Raw genomic sequence first — 19,617 nt, 5'->3', positions numbered from 1 at the left:
TGGGAATGTTCTTTTGACAAATATGGCAACGGAAGGTCTCTGAGGGTGTTGGTGTTGATGTGATGTGTGGAAAAGAGTGCATCTGGAGCATGCTTCTATGGAATATGAATGTGTTCATCATGTCATAGGGTGTTATTTCAGTGGGTGGAGACACACAATGAACAAGAAAGTACAAATTTCCATCCTTGGGTATCCCACTATATTCTCAAATAAAGGTCAAGAATCTCTTGATTACTTAGGCAGTGCCTAATATAAGAAAACAGATCATTATGTCAGATGTTAGTATTAATGCTTGGAACTATGAACCTTGTTCTTTTAAAATTGAAAGCCTAACAATAGCTATTGCATCAGAGTTACATCCTGGAAACCTCCTTGTTATTTAAATGTGACCTTTCTCTGAGCCAAACTCATCAAATAAATGTACTACCTTCCTCCTGACATGGGACATGACTCCCAGGGTTGAACTTCCCTGGCACCAAGGGATTAATTTCAAGCACCAGCCAGTCATACATTTGGAAAAAAACCTTGTCCAAAAGAGGGAAACATCATATACAGAAGAGTATTTATGGCTAAGAGATTTCAAAATGAATCTGGATCTCATTTCAGAGGTACACATATGCATGTCTCAGGCAGATCTCACTAACTGCCACCATGAACAAAGCTAGAAATAAGTGTGCTCCTGCAAACTCTAAAGCCGTCTGCACACTATATAATCAATGCACACAATCCCTTAATATCAGCTCCTTGACAGTTAGCATTACCTTAATATATATGACAACTTATTTCCCTAATTTGTTAGACTCATTTATAATTTCCCTATACATAATTTTCTACCCCTTTTACTTGAGCCTATTTTTAGTACTATAACTGGTAAGTATGTGGTTCAAAGACTTAATCCTTTTGTCTGTTTATATGCTTATTAATCCTGAATCTCAGAAGGGTTGTGGCCAACACCTACTCTCTAGATCATTGGTGTTGCCCAGGACAACTAACAAAATGATAATGGATAACCCCCATCCCCCAAAACAGAGAATATCTACAGATGCAAGCAAAATGGTACCTTCCATCTGCCACATAATACATGAACCCCATCTCAGTCTGAAGCAGAGTGGGCATCACTAGCCCAAAATCCTAAAGGTTGAGTAATGAACAAACATAAGGGGGGAATGCATGCATGGACAAAGTTAACTTACTAATGCTGTAGTACTACATTACTTCCATGAACACGTAACACTGTTATAAAGATAGCTGTTACCAAAGGTTCTGAGGGGAGGAAGAGAATAGATGCGGGACATAGGTCATTTTTAGGGCATTGGAATTAAGTGCAAACCACAATTAAACTAGATTTTTGTTAGTAGCAATGCTTCAATATTTAGTCATCAATTGTAACAAATGTACCACACAATTGTAAGATGTTATTAACAGGGGAAGATGTGGGAGGGGAGGGCATGTATATGGTAATTCCAGATATTTTTGTTGTAAAAATTCTGTAATCTAAAACTCCTTTAAAAATAAAATTTAGTACATTAAAAAAAGCTGTTGAACCTATGAATGCTATGAAAGTTACTTAAGATTCATTTTTCATATGTGAAAAAAGTGATAATTTTAACTCATCAATGTATTCAAAGGATTAAATGTACTTAAACAATAAAAAGTATAACACACTTTCCAGCATAAAGGAATCTTTAACAAATCATTTTTTGGAATACTGCTGTTAGTATTGTCCCCTAGGGATATACACTTTAGGTCACTAGACTAGTATTGTTAAATTCAGTCATGGTGGTTCAGGCTGCACATAAAGACTGCATTTGCAAAATACTTTATTGAGTCTTCTCTTCATATCCTCATCCATAGTCTGTAGAGGAAAGGATTCAAAATATGAATAACCACATTATACATTAATTTTCTCAGGGATGTTCAGAGGACGGGTTAAAGTAGGCAGCAAATGGTGTGCCGTAGCACTCAACCACCACTGACAGGAGGCTGCCACAGGTGGAAAAGGCTCTGTTTCCCCTGAGTAGAAGTGACTTTGAGAATGGCAGAGAAGAAAAGCACATAAGCAGATAAAAGAGAGCTCCTACAGTATAGATGGTTATCACCCTAAAGGAAACATCTGAGTAGGAGACTGCAGAGCTCAGAATAAATTATGGACATCAGAAGCACAGAAGGAGAGACATGGCATCAGGACAGTGTGTAAGAGGGCATGGATATAGGTCACAACATATAGTCCAGACACGAGTTTGTCACAGAAGAGAGAATTCATTATAGAGTTGTAATGTGAAGGGTGGTGGATCATCACATATCTACCATGGGCCATCATTCAGAGAAGAAGGCTGTCGATATTCACAAAAGAAAAGAAGAAGAATTGCTGGGTGATGCAGCCTGTAAAAGAAATGGTCTTCATATCTGCCACGGTATTCATGACCATTTGAGGGGCTGTGTTGGAAGTCAAACAGGTGTCCATAAAGGCCAAGTTTCTATGGAAGAAATACATAGTGTAATGGAGGTAAGCCAATTATTACGATGGCTAAGATGGCTAAGATAATGTGCATGCTCCTTGATAAGGTGACCAAGTACATACGCAGGAAAATCACAGGAAGAATCATTACTGCTCTGAGTTGGAAAAATTCCAGAATCACAGATGACCATTATTAGATTTCTCCTTTCCATCTTCCCAATAGATCTAGAATAGAAAAATAGTCAATTGTGGAATCCAGTAATGTCACATCTCTTGTTCATAAGACCACAAGGTTTTGTGTATTCTTGGGTATTTGTTATAAAGAACCCTTGCTGCCTGCATATTTGCCAGTTAGATCTTTTTGTTATTCTGCCTGTATATATAATAGTTTCATTCAAGAAAGAATGATATTTCTTCCAAATCAAAATACGATTTTAACTAATGAACATTTATTCTTATAATTGAGTCAAGGAGATTGCTGTGCCCACAGTATTAATGTAATTTATATCTAACTTTTAATTTTAATTAATTAATTTATTTTCACAGTCATGCTTTTTAATCTGGCCTACTAGAAATATTTGTACTTAATTAACAATTATCCTTTAAATCATAAGTTTATATACATATTTATCAGCTTTTTAATTCAACTTTCTTTCCCTATGGTACAATGATTTTTTTGTCTCTAAAAACACAAACCTGCCTTTTTTCTTCTGTTGAATATAATTTCTATGGCTCCCACTGACCACTTGATTAAAGGCACAGACTGGTGCGTTAAATCAACTAGAGCACAGATAGTGTGGATTGGATTTTCACATTCCTTCACCATATGAAGCATATGCATTTCTTTTGTGGTGAAGAAAACAGTATCCATCCATACATATCAAAATATCTAGTTAATATCTTTCTGCTCTCAAACTTCTCACTGGACTCCCAATCAAAATACCTGGGAAAGGGTTTGTGAAACAATCAAAATTTTCTTACTTTTGTATCATGTTGATTTTTCCTTCTGTAATTGTCAGCAGAAAACATAACCATTAACCTATAATTTATGGTAGAAATCAGGTTCTCCTATTTTTATGATTTTCCCAAAATTTTATTATTTCTGATTTATATCACATGTTTTGACGCATCTATATTAAATGCTGTAATTGCCTTCCATTATGTAACATCTTGCCACGTGAAAATTTCATGAACTAAACTTTATATTTTACTTTGTGTTAATCCATTTTATAAAAACCATTGTATATGCTACAATGCAGGGAATTAGTCATTAGAAATCTCCTAACTAAAATTTTAAAATATGAATGTGAATGTAAAATATGTAAATATGAATGTGAAAAATGTAAAATATGAATGTGAATGTGAAATGCTGACACCTACCATGTTTTTCCCTCATTCTAAATAAGGTTCACAAAAATAATGGAAACTTGTGCATTGAATCAGATTCTTAAGCAAGGTAATAAAAGTGGAGGAAGAGTGAGATAAAATAGTCAATCATAGAAGTTACAAATACAGTATTATTCCCTTTTTCAATCTGATTATTCTCTTTTTAAAACATTTTCCTTTTCAGCCAGTATTTCATGTCTTTTTGCACTTGCTAGAACTGCTAGTAAAATTTTAAATAGAAGCAGTGACAGTAGAAATCCTTGTATTGTTCTTTTGCATTGGGATTATGGCATTCAAAATCAAACATGATGTTAGCTATAGCATATATTCATATGTCTTTTATCAGACAGAGGAACATCTTTTCTCTTCCCATTTCCCTGAGATGTTTCATTAAGAATAGAAATACAATTTTTTTCTAATGATATTCCTGTATTTGCTGAGATGATGACAGGATTTTTCTTTTTTGTTTCTTTTTATGGGGAATTACATTTATTGTATGTGTGATTTTTAATAGTAAACAACCCCTACACTCCTTTGGTAAACCCTACTTGTTCATAGTATACTGTCATTCTTTCATATTTTTATTAAATTTGACAAAATTTTGTTTAGAATATCTGCATTTGTGTTGAAAGGAATTAGTCTGTAATTTTCATTTCTTTTCATTTTCTGTTTTATTTTTTGCAATGTTTTAACTATATTATATTTAGGGTTAAAAATAGTCAAAGTTCCCTTAAACTTGGGCACATGGGAAAACTAAAGTTTTCATATATATTATTTTTAGACTATAAATAACATACTCAATATCACACAATCCATTTAGTACAAATTTATGATTCAAGGAAAATTCTGATTCTAAATCAATTTTTCATCTATCAGCTTGTACTAACTTCAATTAATCCATGTATAGAACTTGAACTGAGAATGTAGAGAAATGAATGAAGATAGTGAGATTTTAAAAAGTGGATAATGAAGAGATAAGAAAAGATATATAAAATGGAATGTAAATGCAAACCAAAAAGAGGTAGTGGACATGGCAAATGTGGAGATCTCTTCTCTGAGGCCAGAAAGTTTATTGAAACAGTCAAAAATGACTGTGACTCACAACTTCTTTCTTTTAACTTACCCATGTTAGTTAAGTTACCTTGTTTGCTTTCATACACTTTAGAAAATAGTGTTTAGGATACATGCCAACATCACCACTTTGTTATATCATGCTCTGACTCACATATTCCACTGGACATGTGCACATTTCTATCTTTCCACACATGCAAGAATTTAGTTTTCCTGTGCTGCTGTACCCCAAGATGAAAGGTCAGATTTCAGGTCATAGATGGGACTGTTTCTCCTCAGAGGGGCTTCAATGTCTCTTTCCATCAGAATAGAGACCAAGCGTTGTATCATGAGGATAACCAGGGTATAAAATACTGACGTTACTATCTTTTTCTCCACTGAAAAGTTGGCATTTGGTTGTGCATACATGAAGAGCACTGTCCCAAAGAGTAATGATCACCACAAGGTGGTATGAATGGGTGGAGAAGGTTTTTGGCTGTTCCGTGGTAAAGCAGATCCTAAAAATTGCTGTAACATTGTGCATAGAAGACAATGTTGATGAAGGATATGACTACAATAATGAAGTCTCACACATCTTAAGATTGCATGTGATTGAGTTCTATGTTTGAGCTGAACAAGAAAAACAGAGGAGGGAGGAAATGGAAGAAGTCAGTTATTTCATTTTTACCACAAAACAATTAGCTAAATGTCATGGAAATATGTACTACCACAAGCAAAGGACCACAGACATGGTCTAGTATGATCACCAATTAGAAAGGGAATTTTCAAATGGCAATGAAATGGTATTATATCATGGTTGTCAAAGGAATGTGCCAACAATAGTAGAGGAAGAGGAGGAAGAACTGACAGGCACAGCCAATGCAAAAGACCACTTTACTTTCTGCTAGAAAATTCTTCAGTGTGTGGGTGCAATAGTGGAAGAATAATATACATCCAGAAGTAAGAGCTTCTGAGCAGGAAATAGTTGGGAGCATGCAGCTGGGAGTCTGCAATAATGATTTCAGTCCTGCCAAATTTCCAGGCCAATAGCAGAGCATACATAATCAGACATAGCCCTATACCCTTCAAAATCTTAGTGTGAACTCATTTACCAAGATGGATAGATTTGCCATATTATCATTTATCTTGCTTTTATTTATTTATTTGTTTGTTTATTTATTTATTTATTTATTTATTTATTTATTTATTTAAAAGATACATAGATCATACATATTTCACAAAAAAAATATATGGGATTCCCATATGCCCCACTCTCTAAAACTCCCACATTTTCCCACATTAACAACCTCCTTCATTAGTGTAGTACACACATTGCAATTGGTGAACACACTTTTGGAGCATTGCCACTAAGCATGGGTTAAAGTTTACATTGTAGTTTACACTCTCTCCCACCCAATTCTGTGTAGGTTATGGCAAGATTTATGATGGTCTGAATCTGTCATTGCAATGTCATTCAAGACAATTCCCAAGTCCCAAAAATGCCCCTGTTTTACACCTGTTTTACCCTCTCCCTGCACTCAGAACCTCCAGTGGCCACTGGCTCCACATCAGTGATAAAATTTCTTCCATTATTAGAATCAAACTAAGTCTGTAGTAGAATACCAGTAAGTCCACTATTATATTTCAGTTCCTCCTCATGACCTGTTCTGTGTTTTGACAATAATCTTCATACCAATTAGAATGGCCAAATTCTCTCTATAAAACTATAGAAGATACTTGTAAATAGTACAGTTCAGTAAAATTATTATTCTCAAAACAGAAAATTTATCAGAAAAATTATGAATAATCATATTTTATTCAAATTTATTCTTCATATTACTATCATACCATTCTGTAATGAGTTTATCATCAAAATATGTGAATGAGGAAAATTAAGTTTTGAAAGGTAAAACAAAGCTCCTGATATTTAAGAGTCTCTTAGAAGTGATATAGGAAGTAAAGTCCTGCAGCTCTATGGTCAAATGGAATACTTATCTCTCATCTGCAACTCTTCTGAAGGAGGAGGACAGTAGGAAGTGTTTAATAAGCCTCCAAGTGCATATTTAGGGTTCCCAGCAAGGTGTGGGCACTCTCTCTCAAGATACTGAGAGTAATTTTTTTTCTATGGTGAGTTAAGTTAATGGGGTCCCATTTGAATTTCAAAAGGGAACTCTCACACAGGCTATTGCTTCTGCAACCCTGGGGGAAAAAAGCAGTTAGAAAAAAAATGGAGTGGGGGCAGGGAGAGGACAGATTCCTAATCAGTAGTTTATCCAATCGCAAAGAGTCTATCCTGCCCCAGGAAAAGGGACTTTTTCTGAAGTTAATCAACCCAACAAGGAAGTTTAGCTCAGTGGATGAGTTTCAGCCTTGACTATGCAAGGTCTCTAGTTTAATTCTTGTCAAAAACAACCACTGGGTTGTTAAACATCTAGTTGATACTTTAGAACAGGGAAAATGTAGACATTATCCTTGTATTACCTTCCCTTGGGTCTCTTACTTTTCCTAAAATAATTTTACTTTTGTGTTATGTAATTTAACATAGTTTACTCACTAAAAGCCACTTCAAAATCTGTCGTGAGAAAGCTGCAGGGTAATTGATAAACACCAGCAGCCTGACAAGCTCCACACAGGCTTAAGAGGGAAGGCTGTTTATCATAGATTTCACTCATGTAGGCATCAGATCACAGCCTTCCTCTCCTGGTCAATTTTCTGTAAGCCTATCATCCATTCTCTAGCTTGTTGAGACAGCTTTGTTTACTTATTTCATATCAGAGAGGTCATGTAGTATTTGTCCTTCAATTGATGTTGAATATATGAGAATCCACTATATTGTATATGTAACTTTAGTTTGATCTAAAACATTTTTGAAGGCAAAATTAAAAATTACAAAAATAAAAAAAAAAAAAGAAGGGGTAGAGACACTTAGGAAGAAATGAAAGAAACTTCCTTGCCACTGCACATACAGGGCAACACCTGTTACAGTGATGATAGGCAAAATGTAAAAAACAATGTTTTATGATATTTTCATTTTTAATACCCCAATTTATTTTTACATTATTTTAGTTTTTAAAAATTATTATGTATTTTATTTCTAATCTTTAAATCTATCATTACTAATTCATTTTCCTATTAATTGAATTTGGCAATATATTAGGCTTCATTTTTGAAGAAGTTTTGGACCACAGAGGGGCTCAACTATGGCAGGGGAGTAACATTGGTGTGGGGTCTTATTGATGGGGAACACATGGTTGGGAGGGAGATCTCCAGGGCATGTGTATAGGGTACATAAAAATCTTTGGATACATATGGCTATGAGTCTACAAAAAAGAGTTGGGAGGTCATCAGAGGGATAATGCTTATGCACCCCTCAGCAGGGTACCAGAGACAGTCAAAGTAGATAGAAGCCCAGGTACTGGTTCTCCTGTTTGGATATATGTTGTGTATTTTCATAGTAGAGTTACAAATGACAACCGAGGGAGTGCTGAGCTCCTAGCCAAGGGAACACTGTCACATTCCCCAGTGGAACAGGAACAATCCCCCAAGTGCAACAGCAGAGACCAGTAAAGAAGGATGGTCCAATGTTGAGCCCTTGATACTGATGACTATGCTTATGAGCCTGTGAGCCTGAAATATAAACTAGGCCTATAGCTGCAGAATGCCTAAGAGTTACCTCCTGAAAGCCTCCACTTTGCTCAAATGTGCCCACTCTCTAAGCCAAATTCAGCATGTAAATGCATTACATTCCCCCAATGTGGGTCATGACTCCTGGGGATGAGCTCCATGGCACCAAGGGATTACTACCAATAACTAACTGGTGATGCAACTAGAAAGAGACCTTGAATAAGGGGGAAATGGTAAAGACAAATGAGTTTATATGCCTAAGAGTCTTCAAAAAAGAGTCAGGAGGTCATCAGAGGGGTTATGCTTATGCACACCTCAGCAGGCTCCCAGAGTCTGCCAAAGTAGATTCAATCCCAGGTGCTCCTGAGGGCTACAGAGACACAGGTTTTGTGATCATGGCAGTTGGCTCTGAAGTTCAGTGCCTTGTCAGTGGGCCCTAATTTGGAATTTGTGTTCCTGAGCATGATAGAGTTTGACTCAGATGTAAACTTTCTACACATGCCTCTTCTACCACTTTTATTGAACCTGTGGTTGGTGCTAGGGTTGGTATATATCCAGGTGACTTCAATCTCTGGACTGTCTATGTGCTAGCTGGGCACTGAACCTCAGCATAATTGCAGCTCCTACTCTCCAGTTTATTGGACTTGCACAATTGGGCTAACAGGGAAGTGATGGTCAACCACCACACCAGGGAACTAAGTGCCTACTACTGTAAGTATTAGAATTGCATCCATCAAACATGAGGGATCTAAGCCCCCTCTCAATATAGTAGTGGACAGGACATCACCAACCCTGGGTCCACAGGATGGAGGAATAAAATATGGATTAGCATTAACTTAAAGGTACTCCACTATAGAACAATTAATACTAGTAATGGAGGAAACTGTAGCATTGATCTGGAGAAAGTGGCCATGGTAGTTGCTGAGGGCAGGGATAGGGAAGAAGGAATGAGATGTGGGGGCATTTTGGGGACTTAGAGTTGTCCTAAATGATATTGCAAGGACATATGCTGGACATTATAAATCCTGCCATAACCCACTGAATGGACTAGGGGGGAGTATAAACTACAATGTAAAGTATAATCCATGCAGTGAAGCAGTGCTCCAAAATGTATTCACCAAATGCAATGAATATTCCACAACAATGAAAGAGGTTGTTGATGTGGAAGAAGTGGGAGGGTGGGGTGTGGGGTATATGGGAACCTCTTATATTTTTTAATGTAACTTTTTTTGTGATCTATGTATCTTTTAAAAATGACAATTTAATAAACAAAAAAAGGAAAAAAGAAAATACTTGGAGAGCATACTAAAGAAATTGTAAACATATGCAAAAAGATAGCAGAAAAGATAGAGATGAATGTCACAATCCAAGAAATCAAACTTACACTCTCAACAAATGACAGATGATTTGAATAGGCAGAGGAAAAAATTAGTGATGTGGAAGGTAGTAAAACTGAAATCAAACAGATGGTAGAATTGATAGACAAAAGGATAGAAAAAATCCAGCAGGGACTTAGTGTTTGAATGACAATGCAAAATGCATGAACATTTGCATTATAGGCATCCCAGAAGGAGATGAGAAGGGAAAGGGAACAGAAAGGGTATTGGAGGAAATAACGGCTGAAAACTTCCCAAATCCACTGAGGGAGATGGATATACATGTCCAGAAAGTACAGCACACCCCAAACAGTATAAATCCCAACAGGCATACTGCAAGACATATTCTTACCAAATTATCCAATGCTCAAGACAAAGAGAAAATACAGAAGGCATCAAGAGAAAAGAGAACCATCACAAACAAGTGAAGCTCAATAAGATTAAGTGCTGATTTCACCTCTGAAACCATGGAGCAAAGAAGGTAGTGGTATAACATAGTGAAGGTACTACAAGAAAAAAATTTCCAGCCAAGAATACTCTATCCAGCAAAGCTGGCATTTAAAAATGATGGAGAGTTCAAAATATTCACAGATAAACAGATACTAAGAAAGTATGCTGATACAAAACATACTCTTAAAGAAACACTAAAGGGAGTTCTGCAGGTTGAAAGAAAAAAGCAGGAAAGAGAGATTGGAAGGAGAGTGTTAGAACAACTAAAAAAAGAGAAATAAAAACAGCATAGGACATACATAAATCTAAAGAAAATATTGCTATTGTAAGTAATTGAGAATAATAAGACTGAATGTTAATGGATTAAACTCTACAGTCAAGAGCCAGATTGGCAGAATGAATAAGGAAATATGACACATCTATATGCTGTCTACAGGAAACCCAAGTTAGATCCAGGGATTCAGGGAGGTTGAAATTGAATGGCTGGAAAACAATCATACAAGCAACAATAACCAAAAAAAGTGCAGGAGAAGCTATACTAATGACAGAAAAAATAGACTTTAAAAGCAAAACTATTGTGAGAGATAAAGATGGACAATTTATAGTAGTATAATGGGTAATCTTTCAAGAAGAAAGGACAATCATAAACATTTATGCACCTAACCAGGGCACCTAAAATTCATGAGGCAAACCCTGGAAAAACTAAGTGGAGGAATAGATGCCTCTACAGTTATAGTGGGGGACTTTAATACACCCTTATCACCATTAGACATGACATCTTGACAGAGAATCAATAAAGAAACAAATACTTTGAATAATATTTTAGAGGATCTGGAACTAATAGACATGTAAATAACACTACACCCAAATACAGCAGGATATGCATTCTTCTCAAGCACACATGGAATTTCTCCAAGATAGACCACATAATAAGCCACAAAGAAAACCTTAATGAATTCAGAAGATTGAAATCATACAAAGGAATTACTCTGACCCCAATGGAATGAGGCTGGAAATCAGCAAGGGCCAAAGATCAAGATTAGGTACAAAGATACGTAAGTTAAGCAACACACTCTTAGATAAACAGTGGGTCAAGGAAGAAATCTCAAAAGAAATGAGCAACCACCTTGAACCTAATGAAAATGACAACACAACACATCAAAACTATTGGGGTGCAGCAAAAGCTGTACTGAGAGGGAAATTCATAGCCATAAATTCATATATCATAAAAGATGAAAGAACTAAAATCAATGACTCAAATGCACAGAGGAATGAGTAAAAGCAAAACAGAAAACAACAACAACAAACTAATCCCAAAGGAAGAAGAATGAATGAAATAAATAATATCAGAGCAGAACTAAATGAAATAGAAAATAAGAAAGCACTGGAAAAAATAAAACAAAGAGCTGATTCTTTGAGATATCCATAAAATTGACAAATGCTTAACTAGACTAACAAAGAAAAAAAGAGAAGATGCAAATACACAAAATAAGAAATGAGAAAGGACATATCACCACTGACCACACAGAAACAAAATGTATTAGAAGAGAATACTTTGAAAAATGATATGCCAACAAGAATGACAATTTACAAGAAATGGACAAATTCCTAGAAACACGTAAGCAACCTACATTGACAAAGAAGAAACTGATGATCTCAACAAACCTATAACAAGTAAAAAGATAGAATCACTCATTAAAAACCTCCCAACTAAGAAAAGCCTCAAGTCAGACGGCTTCATAGGTGAATGCTACAAAACATTCCTTAAAAAAACTAGCACCAATCTTGCTTAAACTCTTCCAAAAAACTGAAATAGAAGGAACATTGCCTAAATCATTCTATGATGCCAACATTACTCTAATACCAAAGACAAATAAAGACACCACAAGTAAGGAAAATTACAGACCAATCTCTCTAATGAACCTAGATGCTAAAATCCTCAACAAAATACTTGCTAATTGTAGTCAACAACACATCAAATAATTACACACCATGACCAAGTGGGTTTCATCCCTGGTATGCAAGGATGGTTCGAGATAGAAAGAAAAAAAATCACATAATCATATTTGTAGATGCAGAAAAAAAATTCATAAAAGACAGCACACTTTCCTGATAAAAACACTACAAAAGATAAGAATAGAAGGAAACTTTCTGAATATGTTATAGGATATCTATGAAAAACTTACAGCTAACATCATATACAGTGGTGAAATTCTAAAATCTTTCCCTCTAAGATCAGGAACAAGAGAAGAATGCCCCTTATCACCCCTCCTATTTAAAATTGTTTTAAAAGTATTTGCTCAAGCATACCTAAATTCCATATGGGACTTTGTTGTGACCTAAAACTTTTTGGAAGACCTAATTTAAAAAAAGATGTAGAACACAGAGGAAAAAATGGAAGAGATTGTCTTGTGACTGTACATACAGGACAATATCTATCACATTGATGAAAGGCAAAATGTCAAAAAAATTTTATGAAATTTTTCATTTTTTAGTACCCCAACTTTTCACTTTATTTTAGTTTTTTGAAATTATTATGTGTTTTATTTCTAATCTTTAAAACTATCATTACTAATTCATTTTCATATTAATTTAATTCAGCAACTGATGTTTCATTTTTTAAAAACTTTTAGATCACAGAGGGGTTCAATTCTGGCAGGGGAGGAGCTTGGGTGTGGGTTGTCTTTCAGAGGGAATGCATGGGTGGGAGGAAATTTGCCAGGGCATGCATATAGGATATATAGATATGTTCAGATGTTTGTTGGGTATTGACATTGTGGGTAGAGTTTCACACAGCAACTAAGGGTGTGCTGTCCTTGGGAGCTCTTATCCTTGGGAGCTCAGTCACATTCCCCAGTGGAACAGCAACAATCCCCTAAGTGCAGAAGCAAAGACCATTGAAGAAGGATGGTCCAATGATAGGCCCTTGACACTGATGACTATACTTATAAACATGTGAGCTTGAAATTTCAACTAGGCCTGGAGCTGCAGGCTGCCTAAGAGTTGCCTCCTGTAAATTCCATGTTGTTGAAATATGGCCACTCCTTAAGCCAAACTCAGCATAAATGCATTACCTTCCCCCCAGCATTGGACATGACTCCTGGGGATGAGCCTCCCTAGTGCCAAGGGATTACTACCAAGCACCCACTGGTGATGCAAAAAGAAAAAGACATTGAATAAAAGGGGGAAATGGTAAAGACAAATGCATTTATATGGATAAGAGACTTCAAAATGAATCAGGAAGTCATCAGTGGGGTTCCATGTCTCAGCAGGATCTCAGAGATAGCCAAAGTAGATAAAACCTCACCTGGTGGTGTTCCTGAGGGTTATGGAAACACCCAGGTACTATGGTCATGGCAGATGGTTCTAGAGTTCACTGCCTTACCAGTGGACCCTACTTTGGAATTTGTGCTCCTGAGTGTGATGGAGATGGGTTTAGATGTCACCTCTCTTCGGTCACTTTTGTTGAACCTGTCATTGGTGCTGGGTTTGGTGTATGCCCAGGAGATTTAAATCTCTGGACTGCTGTATTAGTCAGCCAAAGGGGTGCTGATACAAAATATCAGAAATTGGTTGGTTTTTATAAAGGGCATTTTTTGGGGTAGGAGCTTACAGATAGCAGGCCATAAAGTATACATTACTCCCCTCACCAAAGTCTATTTGGAGCAAGATGATTGCCGACGTCTGCAAGGGTTCAGGCTTCCTAGGTGTTGGAAACTGAGGCACAGTGGTCTCGCAAGGAGAGAGGTGATATTTCCATGGCTACCTTGCAACCTAAGGAATGTGGTAATTAAGAGTTCCTGGCAAACAGGTTGAAGCTGTTAAAGGCTGAAAGAAAAGATTAGCAGATAACATTTTGTAGTAAATAGAACACTTAGACTTTGTACCTTGAGATAAGATTTTTTGAATTCCTTAGACTATGAGTAATGCTGATGGTTAACTGCATGTTGTTGCTTGTTCTCACGTGGACTGGGGTATATATAGAGCCCCTTGTAAACAATAAAGTTGTCTGATAAGTCTCTACTCGCAGACCCCCTGATCCCAGCTCTCTCATTCATTCTTTCTTTTCTTTCTTTCTCTTTCTTTCACTCTCCTTTTTCTCTTTCTTTCATTCCTGATACCCTTCAGGCCCAAATCTCCAATACCTGGGTTCCTATGTTCCTGGGGCTTCCTTTTCTCTGGGTTCAAGTTTTCTTTCTTCCTGGGGCTGGCTTCTATTGCTTCTGTGAGCTTACTTCCCAGGGTACCAGCTTAAGTCTTCAGCATCAAACTCCAACATCAAAACTCCAAGATCAGAAAACCCTCAACTCTTTTCTTTGCCATGCCTTTTATCTGTGATCCCCACCCACTAAGGGGTGGAGACTCAACACCCTAATCACAACTCAATTATGTGCAGGTACAGATCAGATTATGAGCATAATCCAATATCTATTTTTGGAATTCATAACCATATCAAACTGCTACAACTCTCTATGTGCCAGCTGGGCCCTGAGCCTTAGCAGAATTTCAACACCTACTCTCCAGTTCATTGGACATGCCCAGGTCTGCTAACAAGGAGGTGAGCATGATCAGCCACTACACCAAGGAACCAAGAGTCTACAACTGCAAGCAGGAGAATTCCATCCATCAGCCACGTGAGCTCTAAGCCCCCTCTCTATTTAAAGATGCAGTGGGCATCGCCATCCCAGGGTTGGGAAATAAAATATGGTTAGAGTGCACTTACTGTTAGTCTACTATAAAATTATTGTACTCTAGCAGTGGAAGAAATTATATCGTTGATGTGGACACAGTGGCCAGAGGAGTTGCTGAAGGCAGGGAGAGGGAAAAAAGAGGTGTGATACAGGGGCATTCTGGGGACTTGGAGTGGTCCTGAATGATATGAAGGGACAGATGCAGGACATTCTATATCCTGCCATAACCCACTGAATGGACTGGGAGAGAGAGTAAACTACAATGTAAACTGTGTAGCACTGCTCCAAAGTGTATTCATGAAATGCAATGAATGTGCTACTTTAATGAAAGAAGTTGTTAATGTGGGAGGATTGGTGTGTGTGAGGAGTGGGGTATATGGGAATCTCTTATGTTTTTTAAGGTAACATTGTGTATGTTCTATGTATCTTTTAAAAAAAGAAAGATAATAAAAAATTTCATTAATTCATTAAAAAAAACCCACAGTGATGATTAGCTTTGCTGAGTCAGCCTTCCCGGAAAACTAATTATCATACTACGGGAGTTTTAAATCAAATTTCTGATTCTCTTATCTGGCTTCTTTTCTTTTGGAGTAATTACCATTATCTTCACTATTTGTTCCAATTAATTCTTTTCCCTAAAAATAATTTCCTCCTATCTGTCTTGTGTGTTGTGCCTCTAGTAACCTTTAATTTTTAAAATCATTTTAGGTCCTTTTATGCTTTTCACCTATGAATTTCTATTGTAATATGTCATTCTATTTGGTGTAAATGCCTTGGAAGTGCCAATAAGGCAGATTTATTGCCACGTAATATTTTTCATTTTATTTTAATGGACTGGGGAATGGAAATTATGTGAAAAATCTTGATTTTATGTAATCAATAAAATTAAATGCTCATTAAAGTGTTTCTTCTCTCTACTAACTTATAATACAGGATGAGCATAATGGCAAGAAGAGAAGATTCAAGGCAAATTTATTGGGTATTATACATCAAATTTTAAGCTTCAACAGTTAATATATATTGTATTAATTAATGAACCATTTAAACAAAAAGACTGTTAACAGGAAAAATTTTATAGGGGATGCCTATCCTTTCAATGGAAAGATTTTTTTCCCTTTCTCTATCAGATTGCCATGTTTTTAAATAATTGGCTGACATCAAACAGCATTATTTAATTCAACTATTAGGAGTTCTGCCTGCTCAAGCAATAAGCCAGGTTGGTTCTACCTCTAGCCTTATAATTACTTGAGTATCTTCTGCTCCTCTTTCCTTTTTTTCTTGAGACATCACTCTTACAAATGCTTTGGGACCTCTGAATCTTTCAGTCCCAGAGTTGCACTGACTTCTTGGGCTCTCAGCTTCCCAAAGGATCCTTGCTTTCATCAGATGTCTGATTCCTGGGTGTTACCCACTAGCCCCATGATGATTAATTTGGGTGGATGCTCAGGAGACACAAATCTGAGGATAAGCTCTATGGTAGTTACTGGTTGTCTAGTTAGCTTAATGAGTCCCATGATTATTGTTCAAAAGCTTCATCAACAAAAAGTTTTGTGAAATTCCAAAACCTTACCTTCTTATTCCAGTCATTAGACCTTATTTATATTTCCCTCAATATCATGAAGAGTTCCTATTTAGTATTATAACTAGGCCAGGTGGAGGGAAGGAGGTATATCTCTATGCTCACAGTGCAAGTTGCCTACATGACTGGAACTGGAATACAGAGTTATATAAGAATAACTTTTATGTATCCCAAAAGAAGAAAACTTTTCTTAGTGAACCATTTACATCCTTTAGAAAATAAAAATATACTTTCAAATGTTTTAAATTAAGTGTCCATTTGAACACATAGAACTCCAGGATAACTAAAGTATGATGACAGTGAGGATGGACTGTTTCAAATTCATTATTCGCCAGTTCTAAATTTCCACAAGGCACATCCAATGAGAAGGACTTTTTATTAGATCATAGCAATGTTTTCACTCCAGTGGGAAATAAGTCTCACTATAAATGCTTTGCTAAAAGTGTCTCAGGAATATCATTTCCATGTGAAGTATAGGCCAACTCTAAGAACATGAAAAAAATGTAACTTTTAATAATAGTTGCAAGGTTTGCATTGTTACCTAAATTTTTAACAAGATCAGTTAAAATAAGCTTGTAATTCAGTTTTATATTTTATTTAGTTATTTCAAGTCTTGCAGTAAATACATGTATATGAATTTCAAATGTCTCTTGAATCCATTTGCATTTATTGTATTTGCTTTCTAAGGAAATCTAGTGACTAGAAATTAATCAAATCTGATTGTTCTATAGAACTACAAAACACAGTTGTAGCAGTTTGATATGGTTATGAATTGCACAAATGGACTTTGGATTATGTTTGTAGTCTGCTCTGTACCTGGGCATGATTAAGTTATGATTAGGGCTTTGATTGAACCATCATTAGGCATTGAGTCCCCACCTCTTGGTGGGTGGGGCTCACAGATAGAATTCATGGAAAAGGACAGAGTTGTTTTTTTTTTTTTTATATTGGAGTTTTGATGTTGGAGTTTGATGCTAAAGCCTTAAGCTGGAGCCCTAGGAAGTAAGCACACAGAGGAAAGAGAAGCAAGCCCCAGGAAGAGAGGAAACCTGAGCTCAAGAAGAAGCAGGTCCTGGGAAGAGAAGAGCCCTGAACCCAGAGAGAATAAGACCCTGAAGGGAGGAACCCAGGAAGCCTGAACCCTCACAGATATCAGTAGCCATCTTGCTCCAACACATGAAAATAGACTGGTGAGGGAAGTAACTTATGCTTTATGGCCTGGTATCTGTAAGCTCCTATCCCCAAATAAATATCCTTTATGAAAACCAACCAATTTCTTGTATTTTGCATCAGCACCCCTTCTGGCTGACTACTACAGAATTTGGTACTGAGGAGTGGGGTAGTGCTTTTGTAATTACCAAAATTCTGGAACAGTTTTATAAATGGGTAAGGGGTATTCTTTGGAGGAATTGTGAAATGCTTGGTGGAAGAGGCCTAGATCACTTTGAAGAGAGTGTTGATAAACTTATGGATGATAAAGAGACTTTTTATGATGCCTGAGAAGTAAATGATGAAACTCTTATTGGAAACTGGAGGAGAGGCAATCCATGTTTTAACTTTGCAGAGAACTTAGCAAGATTAACTCCTGGCACTTTATGGAAGGCAGAATTTGAAAATGAAGTGTCTGTGCATTTAGCTGATGAAATTTCCAAAGTAAACCTGGAGATTGCAGCTTGGCTTCTGCTTGCAGTTTATAGCCAAATTCTAGATGAAAGAAATACACTGAGGCTTGGACTGTCAGGCATAAAGAAAACAGAAACTGATTCTGGAAATTCCAAGCTGCTGGAAATGAAGCTCCCAGATGAAAGTGCCCCATTGGAGGACATAGCTAAACTTGGCAATTGTAAATCAGAATTGAAGATGCAGTTATCTTGGAAAGACTTGTGTGAAATCTCACTGTCTGATGGCTTGGACCCCTGCTTCTTGTATGCTATAACAACAAGGTTTTTGACAGAGCTGTATGAACAAAACCACTGTCAGTTTGGTCTAAAAGGAAATGGAGAGGAGAGATTAAAGGAGAAACAGCTTTAAGAGGAAAACCATGGAAGCTGAGATCTGGAATTAAAACATCACCTTGGGCCAAGAGAGGAACTCCTCCAATGTGTACATAGAGGGTAAGTTTCCACCAGCAGTTGAAGAGGGTGGATATTCCTACCCAATGTTTGGGGAGAATTTTGCTGCACTGGGGTTCAAAAAGGGTGTAGCACATTCCTCAAGTATTAGGGAAGTTGAGGTACATGCCCCACAGGTATGAGAGGGGTGGATCTGCCCCCCAAAGGTTAGGGAAGGCCAGGTGGTCAACCTGTTGCTCTGAGAGGGTTGAGCCTGTATGCCAAATATTCAGGGGAATGTCTTCACATCACTCTATGAGGGGTGTTATGACTCTAACCCAAAGATTGGGTAAGGTGTGGCAATCTCCCCAACAGTATCAGAGGGTGAGATCTGGAGCTTGGTCAATATCCAGATGCTTGAGGAGGGTGGAACCAAGAAAATGGCCATTGGGCAAGCATGTGGAAAGGATGGGTTCCCCTAAGGCATCAAGAAGAAGCAACCATCATCTTATGACTCTTAGACTAAAATTAGATGGACGATACCCTACAGGTTTACTGAAATGTAGAGGATCCATGACTCATATTTCTATTTCTCCATATTATAATGAAAATATTTATCCTTTGGCTGTCCATTTGTGTATTGGAAACAGATAAATTGCTTCATAAGTTTCAGACATGTATAGCAGACAGGACTTTTCCCCAAGACAAACTGTATTTCTTTAAATTGATTGTGATATGATTTAGTGTGGGAAAATAGCTTGAATTTGAACGTGGGAACCTAGCTTGAAGTTGGAACATTTCCATAATGCAGATAAAAAGTTTGGGCTTAGGAGCACCAGCCTTGACTAGATGAAACACTGTCTGGTCAGCATGAAAATTGTTTGTATGAGGAAGCATTTGACCTTTGAATGGCCTGTTCCCTAGTATTGCAAATGTTGCAGCTTTAATAACA

General features: G+C 36.9%; 1 protein-coding gene across 1 annotated transcript in view; it reads left to right on the top strand.

Moving 5' to 3' along the window:
• The window catches only part of LOC139438540 (olfactory receptor 4C5-like), a 54,660-nt gene extending 36,015 nt beyond the window's left edge, over window positions 1–18,645 (top strand). Inside the window, exon 3 of the mRNA XM_071213639.1 lies at window positions 18,217–18,645. Within this exon, the coding sequence (XP_071069740.1) occupies window positions 18,217–18,645 (429 nt within the window). The remainder of the gene's footprint in view (window positions 1–18,216) is intronic.
• Window positions 18,646–19,617: the final 972 nt, after the last annotated feature.

This window comes from Dasypus novemcinctus, unplaced genomic scaffold (assembly GCF_030445035.2).
Source record: "Dasypus novemcinctus isolate mDasNov1 unplaced genomic scaffold, mDasNov1.1.hap2 scaffold_252, whole genome shotgun sequence".
Lineage (NCBI taxonomy): Eukaryota > Metazoa > Chordata > Mammalia > Cingulata > Dasypodidae > Dasypus > Dasypus novemcinctus.
This window is presented reverse-complemented; position numbering and strand designations above follow the sequence as displayed.